At 36.5% G+C, this 16,215-nt stretch overlaps 1 protein-coding gene across 1 annotated transcript in view; it reads right to left on the bottom strand.

The window, feature by feature from the left end:
- Positions 1–909: 909 nt before the first annotated feature.
- The window catches only part of LOC121415681 (sodium/potassium/calcium exchanger 3-like), a 48,616-nt gene continuing 33,310 nt past the window's right edge, over positions 910–16,215 (bottom strand). Inside the window, exons 3-9 of the mRNA XM_041608984.1 lie at positions 13,704–13,787; positions 10,706–10,809; positions 9,560–9,660; positions 8,724–9,046; positions 7,248–7,574; positions 6,690–6,791; positions 910–2,152 (exon numbers count right to left, since the gene is read on the bottom strand). Of these exons, the coding sequence (XP_041464918.1) occupies positions 1,827–2,152; positions 6,690–6,791; positions 7,248–7,574; positions 8,724–9,046; positions 9,560–9,660; positions 10,706–10,809; positions 13,704–13,787 (1,367 nt within the window). The 3' untranslated portion in view covers positions 910–1,826. The remainder of the gene's footprint in view (positions 2,153–6,689; positions 6,792–7,247; positions 7,575–8,723; positions 9,047–9,559; positions 9,661–10,705; positions 10,810–13,703; positions 13,788–16,215) is intronic.

Below are 16,215 nucleotides of genomic sequence, written 5' to 3'. Positions count from 1 at the left end.
CCTAAATAGCCTCCTATAGTCATTCCCACTGCCCTCTCTCGCGTCAAGTGCAGAAGTGCTGACGAAAAAAAATCGCGTTCGGAGTAAGATAAAAAAAAAAAAAATGCCAAAGAGTGTGAAAAAGATCAGAGCGTTTTACCCACACACGTCTTTGAATATAATAAAGAATCGCTCTTTTATTTGCATCAAATAAATGAAATGCTAAATGCAATATGATACCAACGAGTGCATTTGTGTTTTTTAATATTCTTAATGTGACTGAGGGAGTAACTCGGTGAATCTACTGTGTAAAGAAGTAATCAATACTCATAAAGTAAAGGGAGGAGAGACCTGCGGGTCATAGTGATTCAGTTCGCTTTTCGCCTCCCAGGCACAGGTGACGCCAAACAAAATAATAATAAAGTGATTCAGATGAAAATATTATGCAGATTTCCTGTATGAAGTAAACGTATTTATCACGTATATTAAAAAATGTCCAATGCTGATGATGTGCACTTTTCTCGCAGATTGACGCCTGTTGTCATGGTTAAGTACCCTGTAAGCCATTCTACGCATGATCAGAGGAAGGTAATTTGTACTAAAGTGACATGGTGGTTTAAAATCTAATGAGATAAGCACCAACTTTGATGTCTTGATTATTCATATATTCTTTTGAATTGTGGTTTTCATTTACATCCACAAAAAAACAATAATGAGTCCACGAACGACTGGTATTTCACAGTTTGCCACTACATTGATGCATTCAAAGCAGGAATGCAATAAAATAGGGCCTACCTTGAAAAAGTGTTAATTGGTGTGCTATTCTAGTCACCTGGTCTATTCAATTTCTTCATTCTGCTATGTAAGGCAAGCTTAGTAATTAATATTTTGCTTTGAAATCTGCCAATCTTAATCAAAGAAATGAAAGGTCATTTGACCAAAATTGTCTTGAAGTAACTACGAACTAGTATATTTCATTCATGAGTCCACTGTTTGAAGAGTAGACTCATTAAACAGTCACTATGGACTCATGAATGAAATAGCGTGGATACGGCAACATGCGTCAACAGGCTGAATTCGAACCAGTATATCTAGAACAGACTAGAAGGACTAGAAGTAGAAAATGAAGAGACATTAGACTTTAGTTATATCCACAGAGCGCCTACTTGTCCTGTCCACGCAACTAACGCTATTTTTAGTCTGAATAATGATTCGGAATACATAAAAAGTGAATTCGTTGGCAAGATATCCAACCGCGAATAAGGTCTTTACCAGCGACCGTTGAGGGCATCAACACTTTGCGAACACCTCGGCATTCGTTGGTCTGTACACATTCGATTACTTTTATAGTTTTTGAGTTACCGTCTCCAGAAATAATCTGGTAAATCGAAAGTTCCCTACTAATTACAGCGGGTTTTTGCACTACCACGCAGGAAGAATTACAGAACGCAGTAAATGTATTGAAAATGTCCGTAAATGACAATGAATAGCTGGGTTACAGAACACAGTAAATGTATTGAAAATGCCCGTAAAATGCCCGTAAATGACAATGAATATTTGGGTTGCAAAACCCTCTCAAGAACTTATAATTTTTGGGGGTCAAATATGTCCTCTATGACATTGATCAACAAAGGAGGCTTCGCCTAAAAAAATGTCGTCCCAAGTTCAGGAGCTGACGAAAAATCGCAAGTATGTCATTCATCCAGAGTCCGAACGAAACTGCTCATATCATTCCCACATTTTCGACAAAGCCTCTTGGGTGATCAATCTCATGAAGGGCATTATTTTGACGAAACATTTTTGTTAAAAGTTCTTGAAAGCGTTTTGCGCCGCGGTGCGAAAAAGCCCTACTGACAAGTTGGTAACGTTAATCCGGGAATAATCAGATTCAATTCAAACATTATTGAGACGACAATAAAGATAACAAAGAATATAATGAATAGAACGCCTAGTGGTTTTCCTAATCTGTACCTACAAACGTTAATAAGCACCACGGCGATTACGACCGTCAGAAGAAGAAGCATGGATATATAGGAGATCGCCCCACTGTAGACGGTGACGGTGGATCTGTGATCAATGATGACGGTTTGGATAAACCAGGGAAGACCGAGACCGATGAGAATGTCAAATAGATTGCTGCCGATAGAGTGAGAAATGGCCATGTCACCGTATCCTATAAGAGATAATATCAAAATGCGGCCAATGAAGAATAAATAAACAAATAAATACAATGATACACATTTTTGTACATCACCTTTAGCTCAATAGAAATCAAAGAGAAGTACAATGAATTTAAGTCCAGGATCCCGTAACACAAAACTTAGCAGTGATCGTAGAACATTTTTCTACGATTGATTCCATAGACTACAATGTACAATCAATCGTTAAAATCAAAGCGTACCGCTAATCGCTACCTTTGTGTTACGAGCCCCAGAATACTTATTTCTTTAGGACGAAGAACATAAATATATTTTCTAAAAAAATCATATGAACGATGATTACTTTAATAATAACGACAGCAAAAATCATAATAACAAACCAAGCAAGAATTAAACCAGGACCCCGTTGTTTAAAAGTTACCATTAAGGTAACCTTGCCATGCAATGGTACTTAGCATGGTGTTCTTGATTCTGATTGGCTATTGATCACCGTAACCATGGTAGTTACCATTGGATGGAAAAGTTACCATAATAGTAACTTTTTTATGCAACTGGGCCCAGGTCAATAATAATAAAAGTGGTATCATCACACCTATCAGTTTGTCACCCGATCTGACACAAAGTTGTCATGGTTACCTATTTCTATGCCAAAAAATTCAATGTCCCAAGACGAGACTGAAACTTAAGAAATGGGAATTTCTTATTATCTTTGAAAGATGATGATGATGAGGAGGAGGATAGACGAGGAGAGGAGGGGAGGGTAGAAAATGCTGAAGAAATATGCTGTTAAGATCAACGATGAATGCACTCAATCTCTTTGAAAGTTAATGTAAAAACTAAATAATAAGTGAAACTTAGGTTATTGAATGCTCATCTTAATCAAAGAGCACGTTTACATAACAACATGCAACTTGTAACATAAATACATTACATGAAGTGGATGGTCAAATAGAAGGGTACCCTAAAGGGCATTACCCTCACATTATACACTCTGTTGGGCCACTTGATCGTGTTGAGTAAAGAGTTCAAGAGGCAATGTGATACAAGAGGGATAGAAATTCAACTTTATACATAAGTATTTGCTCACGGCGCGCCGTACGGTGAGTCGGAAACAGCCGTCCTATTCATTTTTATTCAAACTACCTATTATGTAGCTAATGCAAAAAAAATGTTAGAACCTGTTTTCGACTCGCCGTACGGCTGCCGTAGAGCAAATGTGACTGAGGTCTTACTTACAGTGTTCGATTCTGGGCTCTAATGATAATTCTTAGGGTCACTGAATGCACGAACAACATTAATGTCAAGTGAATCATAGTACATTACTATTACAGGTGGGTTCGGACTGTCGTGTAACATAATATCCTCCTTTGGAAGGGGAATTGACCTTCCGACCTAAACAAAATCGATTACCCAACAGTATACGTTCTGTACTATTTTAAAGTTGCTGACTTCACAGAGACAGTGTAGAAAAAATATTTCGACATATGCATATCATTGTATCAATTCATAACAATCTAACGCCAATGTGGTCAGCAATTTAACATCTGATGGTCCTAAAACTGCTGTGGGCTTACCTCGTCAAAGAAAAGCATTTTAGATTAAAATAAAAACGTATTGCTCGATCAGCAATTGAGAGACATCGATTAAGTGAGATCATTTAAATAAGTTGTCACTGCGCGCGTGAGGATGTGTGATTTTTTTGGGCCTATCTTGTCTAAAAAAAATTTGTTCAACCTATACGTAGGGGAAGGCGGGGTAAGTTGAGCATAGGGGCAAGTTTAGCCACCACCTCAAGCCAATAATGAACGAGTCAGACATTGTGGTGGTGTCATGTATTGATGACCCATTAAATATATCCCTTAACCCCACCACATTGTTTTCAACTTCGAAAAGTACTTTTTTAGAGGGAAAAATGAAAATTTCAGCAAAAAAAGTAAAAAAGAGTGTAAAAAAGATCAGTGCGTTTTAGCCACACACGTCTTTGAATATAATAAAGAAATAAGAACAACATTGTTAGTCATTCTATTCACAGTCTTTTACATGATGGATGCATAAGAAATGTGTGGATGTGAATATATCGCTTGAAGTTCGGACTGGGGGTAATTTGAGCTAGCCAACATGGGGCAAGTTGAGCCATGATAATTCTTATGGTAATGTATAATAAAAGCAAACAAACAAACGAACCTTAAAAGACCATTGATATGCAGGCAGAAAGGAGCAAATTCACATGAAATTTCTTTTACTTTTAGAGGATGTTATAGAGAATTAGCAAGACTTTAAATAAAAAAATGACATGCTGGTTCTTCCCGCATACATTTTGTACATAGTTTTTGTGGCTCAACTTACCCCAGAAAGTGGCACAACTGACCCCACAGATGGGTCAAGTTGAGCCATTTTGACATTAATTTTTTTCAAAGGTGACAATGACTTTCAGTGTGGGGGTAGAAAGTTATATATGGGTGAAAAAATTCCCAAGAATAAAATTTAAAGGCAAGGTACTTATTTCTACAATATTATGAGCCATATAAATTCTAACATTTAAAATGCAGTGTCACAACTTACCCCGCCTTCCCCTACACAAAAAACAGGGCCTAGAACCACAAGCTTGAATACCTTTATTGCCCCCGCCCCTTATGAGTTTGAAGACCTTTTTTTTTGCTTGTCACTTTTTTTCTGGTACAATATCCTTTATTTGTGATTGAAGACTTTTTTTTTGCTTGTCATTTTTTTGGCGGACGGTTTGCCCCCCCCCCTGTGGAAAATCCTAGGTACGCCACTGCCTAGAAATGTATTACGTATTTCCATTTATTTTATTAGATTATCATAACTTGATTATCGTTATCGTAGTAGTAGAGCCTTCGCCTCATAAACGGGAAGTATTGGGTTCGATCCCCGGCCGAGTCAAAAAAAAAATGGGACCTTTAGCTTCTCATCAGGCGCTCGCGACATTTTGGAATGGAGAAAGCTAATAATGACATTATGTTATGTAGGGACCAAAACTCATGAGAGCTGAATTGGCTACACTGTTAGAAAATTTATCCTTAAAATAAAAGAACTTCCTTCAGCAGAGTCTCGAGAACACCTGTAATCTTACCAGATTGCATAATCTTACATTATATTATGTAAAATTACAGGAAATCGGTATTTGGTGTATGAACCTTACAGATTTCCTTAAATAAAACACAATTTTCCCCTTTTAAAACACGCCTATTCTGTTAATTGTAGAAAATTCCTGTTTATGAATTTACAGAATTATTCTGCTATTGCTTTTTGCAAAATCTTGGCTTTTTTCTGTAAAATCCTTTTTTTTAAACTGTGCACCATGGGTAAATAGGAATTACATTGATTTGCACCACCCGACTTGAATGGCTGATAATGTAACAACAACCATGGGTAAATAATAATTATTACATTATACACTGTTAACCCCCCCCCCCCTGATTTTACACAAAAAGAGAAGATTTTGCAAAAAGCAATAAAATCATTCTGTAAATTCATAAAACAGGAATTTTTCTGCAATTTAACAGAACAGGTCTGTTAAAAAGGGGAAAGGGGTGTTTTATCTAAAGACTTATTCCTCACTGTTTAATTAATGCAAGCGCGTAGCTCGAGCAGAACTTCTTTATATTTTATATTTTGTTGTCGCTAGTGGATAAATAAAATTGATTGATATTTCATTCGTAGTAATTACATTTTATAGCGGGTTGGTTGGTTGAGTTTAGTGGTGATGGCGCTATTTCATCGATATCTGATGATTTCCGCCAGGCTAAGCAAGAGGGATTCCACCCTCCTTTGCACAGTTCTCTTGAGCAAATGGGAGAGGACGGTTCGTGGTAAAATATCTTCCAAGCGTACGCGCATTTCACCTTTATCACAAACTGTCCTTAAACTCTGCAAGTTCATCAAATAAACAAAATATTTATCTAATTTCAAAGAAAAGTATATATAATTATTTGTAATAAATCTAAAAGGGAAGAGTAATGTAGGTAAAAGCATATTCCTAAAAACTAACTTTCGCACCATTGACTTTGTGTACATTTAGGAAGCGCGCAATGAGATCGGACGGTTCGAGGTGATAATTGTTTTAAGCGTGTTCGCGCATTTTATCTTCACCACGAACCGTCCTTTCTTTTACAAACCGATTGTAGAATGAATCCTCATTGCATGGAAATCTAGACATACTGTAAGAAACTTAAGTGACCTAAGTTTTCATATAAGGTTATTAATTAGAAATAATCTTATTTTTGTGGTGCAAAAAACGACATTTGAAAAATAAATCTAAAAAGGCGTTTTATGCAAAACTAACTTTCGTTGGAAAATACCCAGTAAGGGCGGTTCGTACTAAATAATACAGTTACCTGAAAGTTTTTATATATTTCTATTACTCCCCTCTGGCTACAAAATCACAAAGGGGACGGTCGGGGAATATCTTATTGTTAACTAGCCAGTTGTAAACTAGCCTAGCCAGTCCATCACTATAGGGACCGACTGGTTATTGACCCTTTCCATTTTTAATCCCACTAGACCTATAGCAAAATGTTATATTCTTACCTCCACGTGCAGCGATGATACTCAGCATAGTATCAGGTGTGCTGGCTCCCGCAGCAAGAAGGGTGAGACCCATTACTGTGTCTGGTATACCAATCGTGTCACCTGTAAAACGAGAAAAATTCATCGTCTTTAGTCGAGAATTTCTGTATAGGTAATCACAGACATCCACACCCCCACTGGAAAAAGGCCTAACTACGCCACTGAATATACATGGACTGTAATTGTAGAATAATAACGAAAGTCAACCCATATGATCATATCTCTATTGTACAAATTCAGTTTTGAAATGGTTTTCTCTTGAATCGAGGCGTAAGAAAAATCTTAAATATTTGTTTATAAATTAGTTCATGGCATGTTATCTCCAATCATGTCTGAAAGGTTTCAACCATCTTTTTGCCATTATTCACTCCGTAATTCTCATAACTTTGTTTTACCCGAACCCCAAACAGAATATTCATACAATCAAATACAATACAGCTGTTTGTATTGTTGGGCTCAGAAAGGCACGATCACGGTTAACCAAAAATTACTTCAAATTAGAAATATGAAAAAAATTACCTAACACAGTGACCATCCAAACGAGGATATAGGTTAAGATTCCTATCCAAAACAATGCTATTATAAAAGTCAAGACGTAGAATCGCTGCCATCGTTTTTTTCGGCAGTCTGGGATTGTTAAAGCGAAGACGGCGATTATAGGAAGAGCAAGCATATGGGCGTATCGGCTACACCCCTTTTTTGGTAGTTTGAAGGGAGAATCTGGCTCTCCGTTGTCGTCACCGTCATCATCGCTCTCCTTGTCTCTGCTCTCATTCTGTTCTAAATCGCCTTCAAGGCTCACTTGCACGCCTTTGTCGTTGTTGTTCTTTCCTATGTTGTTTGTATCTAGGAATGGAATGATATGAGCATGAAGTCTCATTAAGAATGGATCAGGATGGAAGAAGAGACGCATTGATTTATAGAATCATGGAATAGGTCCATGATAGAATGAAGTAGATAGTATTTTCTCTGAATAAAAAATGTTTTGGGCTTTATAAAAATAAAAAGTTTTTTTAAACCTCGTGTGGTATGTAGTGCTAGTGGGCCGATGTGATGATGTGCGTGTGTGCTTGTGTGTGTGTGTAGATGGATGCGGGAGGGTGTGGGTGCGTGTGTGTGCGGGTGCACGGGATGTGTGAGAGTGTCTGAGTATAACGTGTTCTGTCTTCAAGTCAGCGAAAGTGTACGAGGGTGGTATTCCTAAATTGTCCTTTCTTCCGATCTATAGTAGAGTCACACCTGACGAAACTGACGCCAAACTGACCGGTTGAAGCTCATTGGTATAACGTAATACCTTTTACATGTTTTATTGGTCTGGAGTTGGTATCGCCAGTGTGGTTTTAGCATAACTATCAGCATTGTACAACCTTGCATCCTCTAAGCAAACACCATGCATCAGACATCTACTGAATGTGCATAATATGGGCAACAAGTTCAAAAGCGCGTAAAGGTGATTTCCTTTTAAAGGTGCAAGATCAATTGCATCGCATAGGATATCGTTATTCATTTAAATAATTACGGACTTTCACGGGGTGGGGTGGATTCGAGAACACAGTACATATATTGAAAATGCCAGTCAAATGACAAAGAACAGCTGGGAGGTCTTTGTCGAAAATTGGTGAACCGGAAGAGCAGGGGAGCGTTTCATCAATATTTTCATCCGACGAGTTGTCAGATCTGACATCTTTCCATGATTTTGATTGGCTGAGAGGCACGGTTCTTATGGTAACTGTCGGATAAAATGGGACTTGTCGGATAAAACGTCCGACAAGTCCTTTCATGAAACGCCCCCCAGGTTTGTCCTAAGATTTGGACCTGACGAAAAATTGGAAATATGTCGATTGTCCAGGATGAAGCTGCTGTTTTGACTCACCACTTTTCGACAAGGACTTTTTGGTTGTTCATTGTCATGAAGAACATTAGACACTACATTCACTATGTTCTTGAATCCGCCATGCGTCATGTCCGGGGCGCCACTGCTCGTTCTCAACTCACCTATTCCAACCTCTCCATCAAAAGGGTCTTGAAAGTTTGTAGTCACGTGACCATTCATCTGTTGACGAATTGGCGAGCGCTCCTCGTCCGATCCGACTAGAAGATGGGTTGATTCTTGAACCTCCCCACCACCGGTGCGAACGCGTCCATTCTTGACGGGTTCTTCACGTGCAAGAGGCTCTCTGTCTTCGTCGCTCGTCTTTATGTGCTTTGGGGTGCAGCATCCGGGGGTGATAAGACTTACTTTATGTTCAATACAGGGATTAAAGTACATGAGAATGCAGTAAGACATGTATAAGGCGAGGAGAATCAACGAGTCTTTCCTGGTTGTGAAGAGAGAGAGAGAGAGAGAAAAAATGATAAAAGCGATAAAAGAAAATAAAACTTCTTGGCAACATGACAATGATGGTGGCGAAGGTGATAATTATTATGAATATTAACAGTTATAAAGAACACGAGCAAAACGGAGTGAATATAAGTGACGACGACAAGTATGATTGTAATGATGATGATGATGAGGATTACTGTTCCTACATGTATCATGTCTCTTTGTATTTCAGTAATGTATTGATTACTTTTCAATGTTACGTTATACTTTTGAAATATGGAAAACATCTATGCTAGGACTGATGCAGCAATAATATCTAAACACACATACAACTGAACATTATCATTCATTTCTATACATTGTATTTCTGCTGTAATCGTCTATTTCCCGAGATAATTTGAAGAGAAAAAGTCTCAAGGGTAATATTATACAAAATGATTATCTAAATGATACTGGGACATACGAATGTTAGCAAATCAATTTTTAGATCCCCTCAAATATAACTCACCACGAAACCTGGCCATCCTTTACTACGAAAACGAGCGCAATAATAGATACAATGTAGCAGCTGCAATCACGAAGTAAAGGCCAACAGGTCAAGTAAATAACCTGCGATAAGACGTATAAGTATATTACTTAAATCATAACTTGCAACGTGATGATAAAAGCATACGAACACAAAAATAGACTTCAGTGAGGAGAATATAATGATGCATTGCAATAGGTTCAAATAAATTATGATCTCAAGATGGCATATAAAAATGTTCCATTTCATTGTCCAGCTTCAATTTACCCCATTCCAAATCACCCTTAGAAATACTTTATAAAGATCAACGAGTATTAATTCCCCCGGTTCTAAATAGCGTATTAATTAACCCTAATGTTTGAGCAAAACTTATTCACCGAATGGTTCCTTCACTTATTGCCAAACTGTAATAGTAAAACTTTAAATGGAACCGCTTAGCTATGCATGAGTGAATAAATCTCAAACCTAAAAAAAAACATTATGGATTTCGGAATCAATTTGAAAAAATGAAATTTGGTTGTTGGTAACAAAATGTGTTCTTCAGTTTTTGTTTCGACACAAAAGCAGTTTTAATATTATAGCTGAGAGAACTCACGTTATTTTGAATACAAAGAAAATGCCAAAATTCACCATTAATATTATCTAAAAAGGTCTCTTTTGTATTTCTATGGTGATTATTTTGTCTTTGATGCTCAATCATGAGTCAACGGAACGATTTGATTTGGAGACACAAACTTGACCGTAAGTGCAGCAACACTAGCAAATCGTTATGAATGTTTTTTTTTCTAAAACGTTTTGGTTAAAGGGGAAGTTCAGCTTTTAATCAAATTAATCAAATTAGAAAAATAAAGAAATATCGGTGTAGGTTTGGCAAAACTCCATCATAGAACATCAGTTATAATTTTTTTCATTAAGGTTTCAATTTATGACGTCATATATACGAGCAGCGCCCCTAATATGTCATATTATCTAAATTCCACAAATTCCCATTTTTCAATGATATATGGTAACTAAAATGTCGTTTCTGCTTTCATTACTTTTCAGGTGTACAAGTTTAAGCAAACTGTAAATATGTTAGAATATAGAACAAAGAGATTTTACAGTTTTATTACGTAAGAAGTGACGTACCTGTCCAGCTAATAATCCACACAGTCCAATCACACAGAGGATATTAAAAACAGCCGATCCAACTATCGTTCCTACCCCGATATCATCGTGGGTAATAAACACAGCTAAGGCAAAAGAGAGGGAGAAAAATTTATCACTATTGTTGTTACATTTTGCCATAATTACGGTTGGGAATATATAAAGTAATACCATTTTCATATGAAATAAAGTTTATTGCCATGGTAATGATTGTTGATGAGTTTATGTTTTTTTGATCATCTGAATCATCCTTTCATATCGACGTAATGCTCATGAGACAAACAACTCACTGGAAGTTACAGAAGAATTTACTGCCTGCATAATTAAAGATAGACAAAATGGCAGATCTCTTGATGCTGTGGGACTTCCTCAAGTTATCAGACAGAGTAAACCATATAGTCTGTTATTCAGTTCCACATGCTAATTTGTTTTGGGTCTATAATTTGTCTTGGATCTTAAGTTTCCTGCCCTGTTGGATCCAGGTACTCTCATATGGTCGCGTTTATTGGAAATACACTGTCACTTCATAGATGTAAGATCACGGGTCCCGCAAGGATCAGCGTTTGGCACTTGTCTATATATGTTATACATCAATGTTCTGGCAACCCACATTGTCGTGTCGTTGTCTCACGTTGATATATATTATAGTACCGGATAGGCTCCATTAAAATTGACTTAAACTTGTTTTTATAATATACAATATGTTTTGTATGGTTTCGTGTCAATTTTCGAGGGAGCTGATTCCAAATCTGAATGAAGCCACTCGTGTAACCTTGAGCATTTTCCACAAATTGGTGAAGTCCCATACGGCTACCAAAATATACAAACTACCCATCAAAATCACAAAACTGCCTGCACATGTTTGTAGCTGTGTGGCAGGAGTGGAATACTCTCTGAACAGAAAAAAGATTTTTGATAACATATTAATTTTTTCAATATTCAAAATGGCAGCCATAGGTCCCTGTATACTTTATTATGTAGAATATGAATGGTGAAGAGCAATATTATTGCATGTGATTGTGATTAATGAGTGGACTACTGTCTAAAAACATGATTATTAACAAAATTATGCCCTGCTTATACAATAAAATATGATACTGTATTAGGGCGATTCCATGCTAGAAAAATCAGCATTTTTCACAACATTTTTCAACCTGCTGTCCAAACGAACAAAGAACTTCAATTTGCTTTGTTGTAATATTAAAGTACTGCTGTGTAGACATGCAAAAATGACCACCAACAAAAATGTGCTGTCCATAAGTGAATTAGAGCTTAAAATATTGCGTGTCGTAGGGGACATTTCTGCGTCCCGTATGCGACACACATTTTCACCTATAATTTACCCATAATAAACTTTTTTGTGTTGGTTATTGCTTTTTCACATGACTTCCCTCTATAGCTTTATCATTGACAAAAAAAGAATATTTTATTGCTCAAGCATTTGGCTAGGAAACTGGAAATTTTTATCAAAATGTCCGACACGTATGGAATGGCCCATCATAATATTCAAAGTGCCGGGCTTTCATAGACCCCTTATCATGCTTATATTGTATACAATATATAAAAGGGGACATTTTGACATTTGTATTTGCTTGACTTTAAAATGCCAACAATTTCAAAATATTTGTGTAACGATGTCTGAAAACATGATTTCTAGCGAGATATATCATTTCCTATGCCATTTCGGTAATGAATGCTGTATTCAGGATAGGCCCTATCTGTATTATGTGCAACGCGAATGAAGAAACTATATTTTTCACAAGTGTAAGGACCATAAATGCATGTAGTTGTGATCTACGAGTATATCATCTGAAAATATGTTTTCTAGCCAAAAATATAATTTCATTTGTCATGTATGAGTCTTGAGATAAATACTGTATTGTGAAATGACCCCCTATAAGCCCTAACATCTGCAATGTAAATGGGGACAGATAATATTGTAAGAATTTGGATTTGCTTGACTATGAAATCCATACAATTCTGTTGTTTGAGTTAACTATTCTTTGAAAACCTGATTTTAATGAAATACAGCGTTTCTGCTGCTATGTAAGTGATAAAAACTGTATTCTTACTTTCAAAATGGCCGGTACTAGCCCTACCTAAATAATGTCACATGCGTTAAGGGACATTTTCATAATACGAACCATAAAACGCATGTAGCTGAAATGTAGGAGTAAAATAATGCCTTGAATATGATTTCTAACTAAATACATCACATATCGGTCTTGAAGGTGATAAATGCCGCGATCGCGGGAACGCCGTGAAAATTTAGCATGATATTAGTGTAGGACAAGGCTGTATGGTTAATTTTTCCGAAATAATAAGATGCGTAAATCGTACTTTTTGCTCTTATTCACTGAAACAGGCTCTTAGAATGCTATTTTTTTGTTTTAATATTCCTTTTACCATCGCTAACACTTGCATATGGGGGAAAAATGGTTTGAAAATGAATTTCATATGTATTTTTGATTTAGGAATGTCTTATGTATTTCTTTGTTTTTCTTTTTTCCCGCTTAATTTATAGTAGAACCTTCATGAAGCATGATTATGCTAATATCAATTGATATCAATTAATTTCAGCTGATGAAAGTAAAAATCAAATCTTTACGAATAACATGGGATAACTCAATTTACATTGAATCTGTACACAATATAACGTGTTTTTTAAAGCAATTTTGGGTCTGACCTGCACTTACGTAATGTTGAGCAATTTTTCAACCGCATTATCAGGGCATTATAAATTGAAAATTTTCGCGCAGCGGAATGGTCGCGGTAATGTCGAGGGGGGGGGGGGGGTGACTCAACCCCCGACGGTTTTAGGGTTAATCATTTTAGTAAAATGCTTTCCATTAGACGACGTATACACAACGGAGTTTGAAAAAGTGCAATCAATATTCATTCTAATGGGTTTATATCAGTAAAAAAGAATAATAACCATCTGCCGATTTAAGTATTTAAATCAACTGATGAAAGTTCTCACCAATAAGGCTTGAAAATAATTCCGGAGCAGATCCCCCAATCGCCATGAAAGTTGCCCCTGCCACATCTTCCGATAAATGCAAGACTGCAAGAAGAAAGAACAGAAAATAAAGGAAACACGGGTGAGATTTATTATATTATAAACACGAATAAGTGAGGTATTGTGAGAATAAAACTAAATTTCATTTAATGTAGTTTTTCAGTGGAAGTATACGAACTTGTACGGACGTCAAGTCTAAAAGGACAAAACACATTGCTATTTAGCCACCTGCCGGTGATGATTTACAGGGGCCGCGGAAGCGGGGGGGGGGGGAATTAAAAAAAAACGTGTACAAAAACGTACAAATGACCATAGAATTGTGAATTTTTGCATGGTCAGCCCCCCCCCCCACTTTGAAAACCGTTACGTGGCCCCTGATGAAGGTGTACCTGTCCTAACGTTGGTATCCATCAAATCACAGCAAGGTCGTAATGAATTTTGACAATTGGATTGGAACCTAGACCAAATCAATCATTCCTTCCATGAATGTAAGAATATAACATTATTTCAATTGTCTATTTGAAAACTTGTAAGGAAACATAATGTCGCATTGCCAAAAAGAAAGGTACTCTTTCACTTCACTTTAGGAAGTGGAAATATGTGTTCTGATGTACAGTGTACTTGTGTAAGAAACTGCTTGGATATTAGATGTACTTGTTTTCTAGCTGAGCTCCTTTATTCCATGTAATACTGCTTTGTTCTGATTCATTATGATTATGTTATTGTTTTGTTCTTTTTTTTTATTATTTTGATTTCGATTATATTTTGATATTTGTGTAATCATTTTATCGATCAATAAAAACTTAATGAAAAAAAAACTTTGTATAAAAACATGTAATAGTTTAATAGTTGAATGGATCAGACTCCCAACACAAAAGACCAATAAGTCGGAAATTTAAAGCTTCATTTTTCTAACTGTACTGGAAGCAAAATGCAGATCAACATTTTGAAATTCAACATTTAAAATGTTGTAAAAGTTGGGTTGCATTGACAAAAAACCTGTTACATGGCAGACATTTTATTTGTTGAGGAAAAGAGATCCACTCTTACATCAGGATAAGCCGACATGTACATGCAGGCCTATAGTTTTATTTCTTATACAGCCTACTCACACAATGTTGAAGAAAAATTTCCTTAGAAAATGATTGTTAGACTAAATTTACAATCGAGGAATCGTAGAATACTTTTGATCATTTAGCTGATTATAGTTCATCATCGTTACAATCGAGCCTTCATTGAGTAACGGTCTACTGACTTAAGTAAAAAAAAAAAAAAATAAAAGTCTGCTCTAAAAGATTTTAAGGGGCATCCACTTGATCTTTCGACGGAACTTGGAGGAATGGCTTCTGTGCCTGACACCTTTATGCAGTTATGTGTAATTTATTCATTCGTGCTTTGCATTTGTGGTTCGGGAGGGGTGCCGTTGTGGGGGTTGGAGAGGTCGTCTTTGGTTGGATGTTGCATGTGGGCGGCGGGAGCGGGTGGGCATGCATGGGGGCATGGCAACTCTGGGGATGGTTGAATTTTCTTTGAAACACACTGTATAAGCATACCTTGTCCAAACTTATACTATGTGTGTATGATATGCATTGTATTATGTCAATTATATCATTGTTCAAAATGTTTATGCACTGCCATATAGGAGGGAAATAAAACGAAAAAAAACCAAGGGGGCGTGTTTTCTGAAAAGGGGAGAATTTGGTGATACACATATGTCAAAAACTAGAAAGGCCCGCGTCGGAGACTGTTTTGTGAGAGTGACAGGCGTAAACAACGCGCAAAATATTCAAATAATGTTTTTACAGGTCATACAGGCTTGTTAGTGATCAATTTTTGAGTCGATGTTGATTTCAAGTCATGTTGGTATTACGTGGATATCCAGTAAATTATGCTGGTGATATTTGATACTTTCCATCAACTTCAAATCAAGCTCAACAACGGATTCGTGTACATCAAGGGTACATGATTGACCTTGTCAATAACTGTAGAAGGTAAGCAAGATACTCGATTGAAATATAACACCAATGCTACCCTTGCTCATCAGGAAATTTCCTAATAAGAATCATCATCACTGATTTCCACCTTAGGTATTTCCTTTATATTTATTCATCTATTTTTTTAAAAGTTATAATCAACTTACATCCATCTATTATTTCTTATCCAGCTGGGATTTATAATACATGTTAATCATAAGTAATTTTATCGCCTCAAACTCGTCAAAATGATGAAATGATGAAATAAAATACAAATGTATAAAAAATGTATATCAATTAAATTTAAGTTTCTTGCTCTGAAATTCTTAGGGTCTGATATTCTGTACTTATTGCGATATCAGCCAAAGTGTGTCTAGAAAAACACAGAGCCCTGAGAATGTTTTTTTTTTGACATGCGCTCTTTACATGACGCCTAAGGGCAAGTGCTAAAATCGAATCATGACACCGGTACCTCATTTTAAAATTTGTTAGAGTACAAT

This window comes from Lytechinus variegatus, chromosome 5 (genome assembly GCF_018143015.1).
Source record: "Lytechinus variegatus isolate NC3 chromosome 5, Lvar_3.0, whole genome shotgun sequence".
NCBI lineage: Eukaryota > Metazoa > Echinodermata > Echinoidea > Temnopleuroida > Toxopneustidae > Lytechinus > Lytechinus variegatus.
This window is presented reverse-complemented; position numbering and strand designations above follow the sequence as displayed.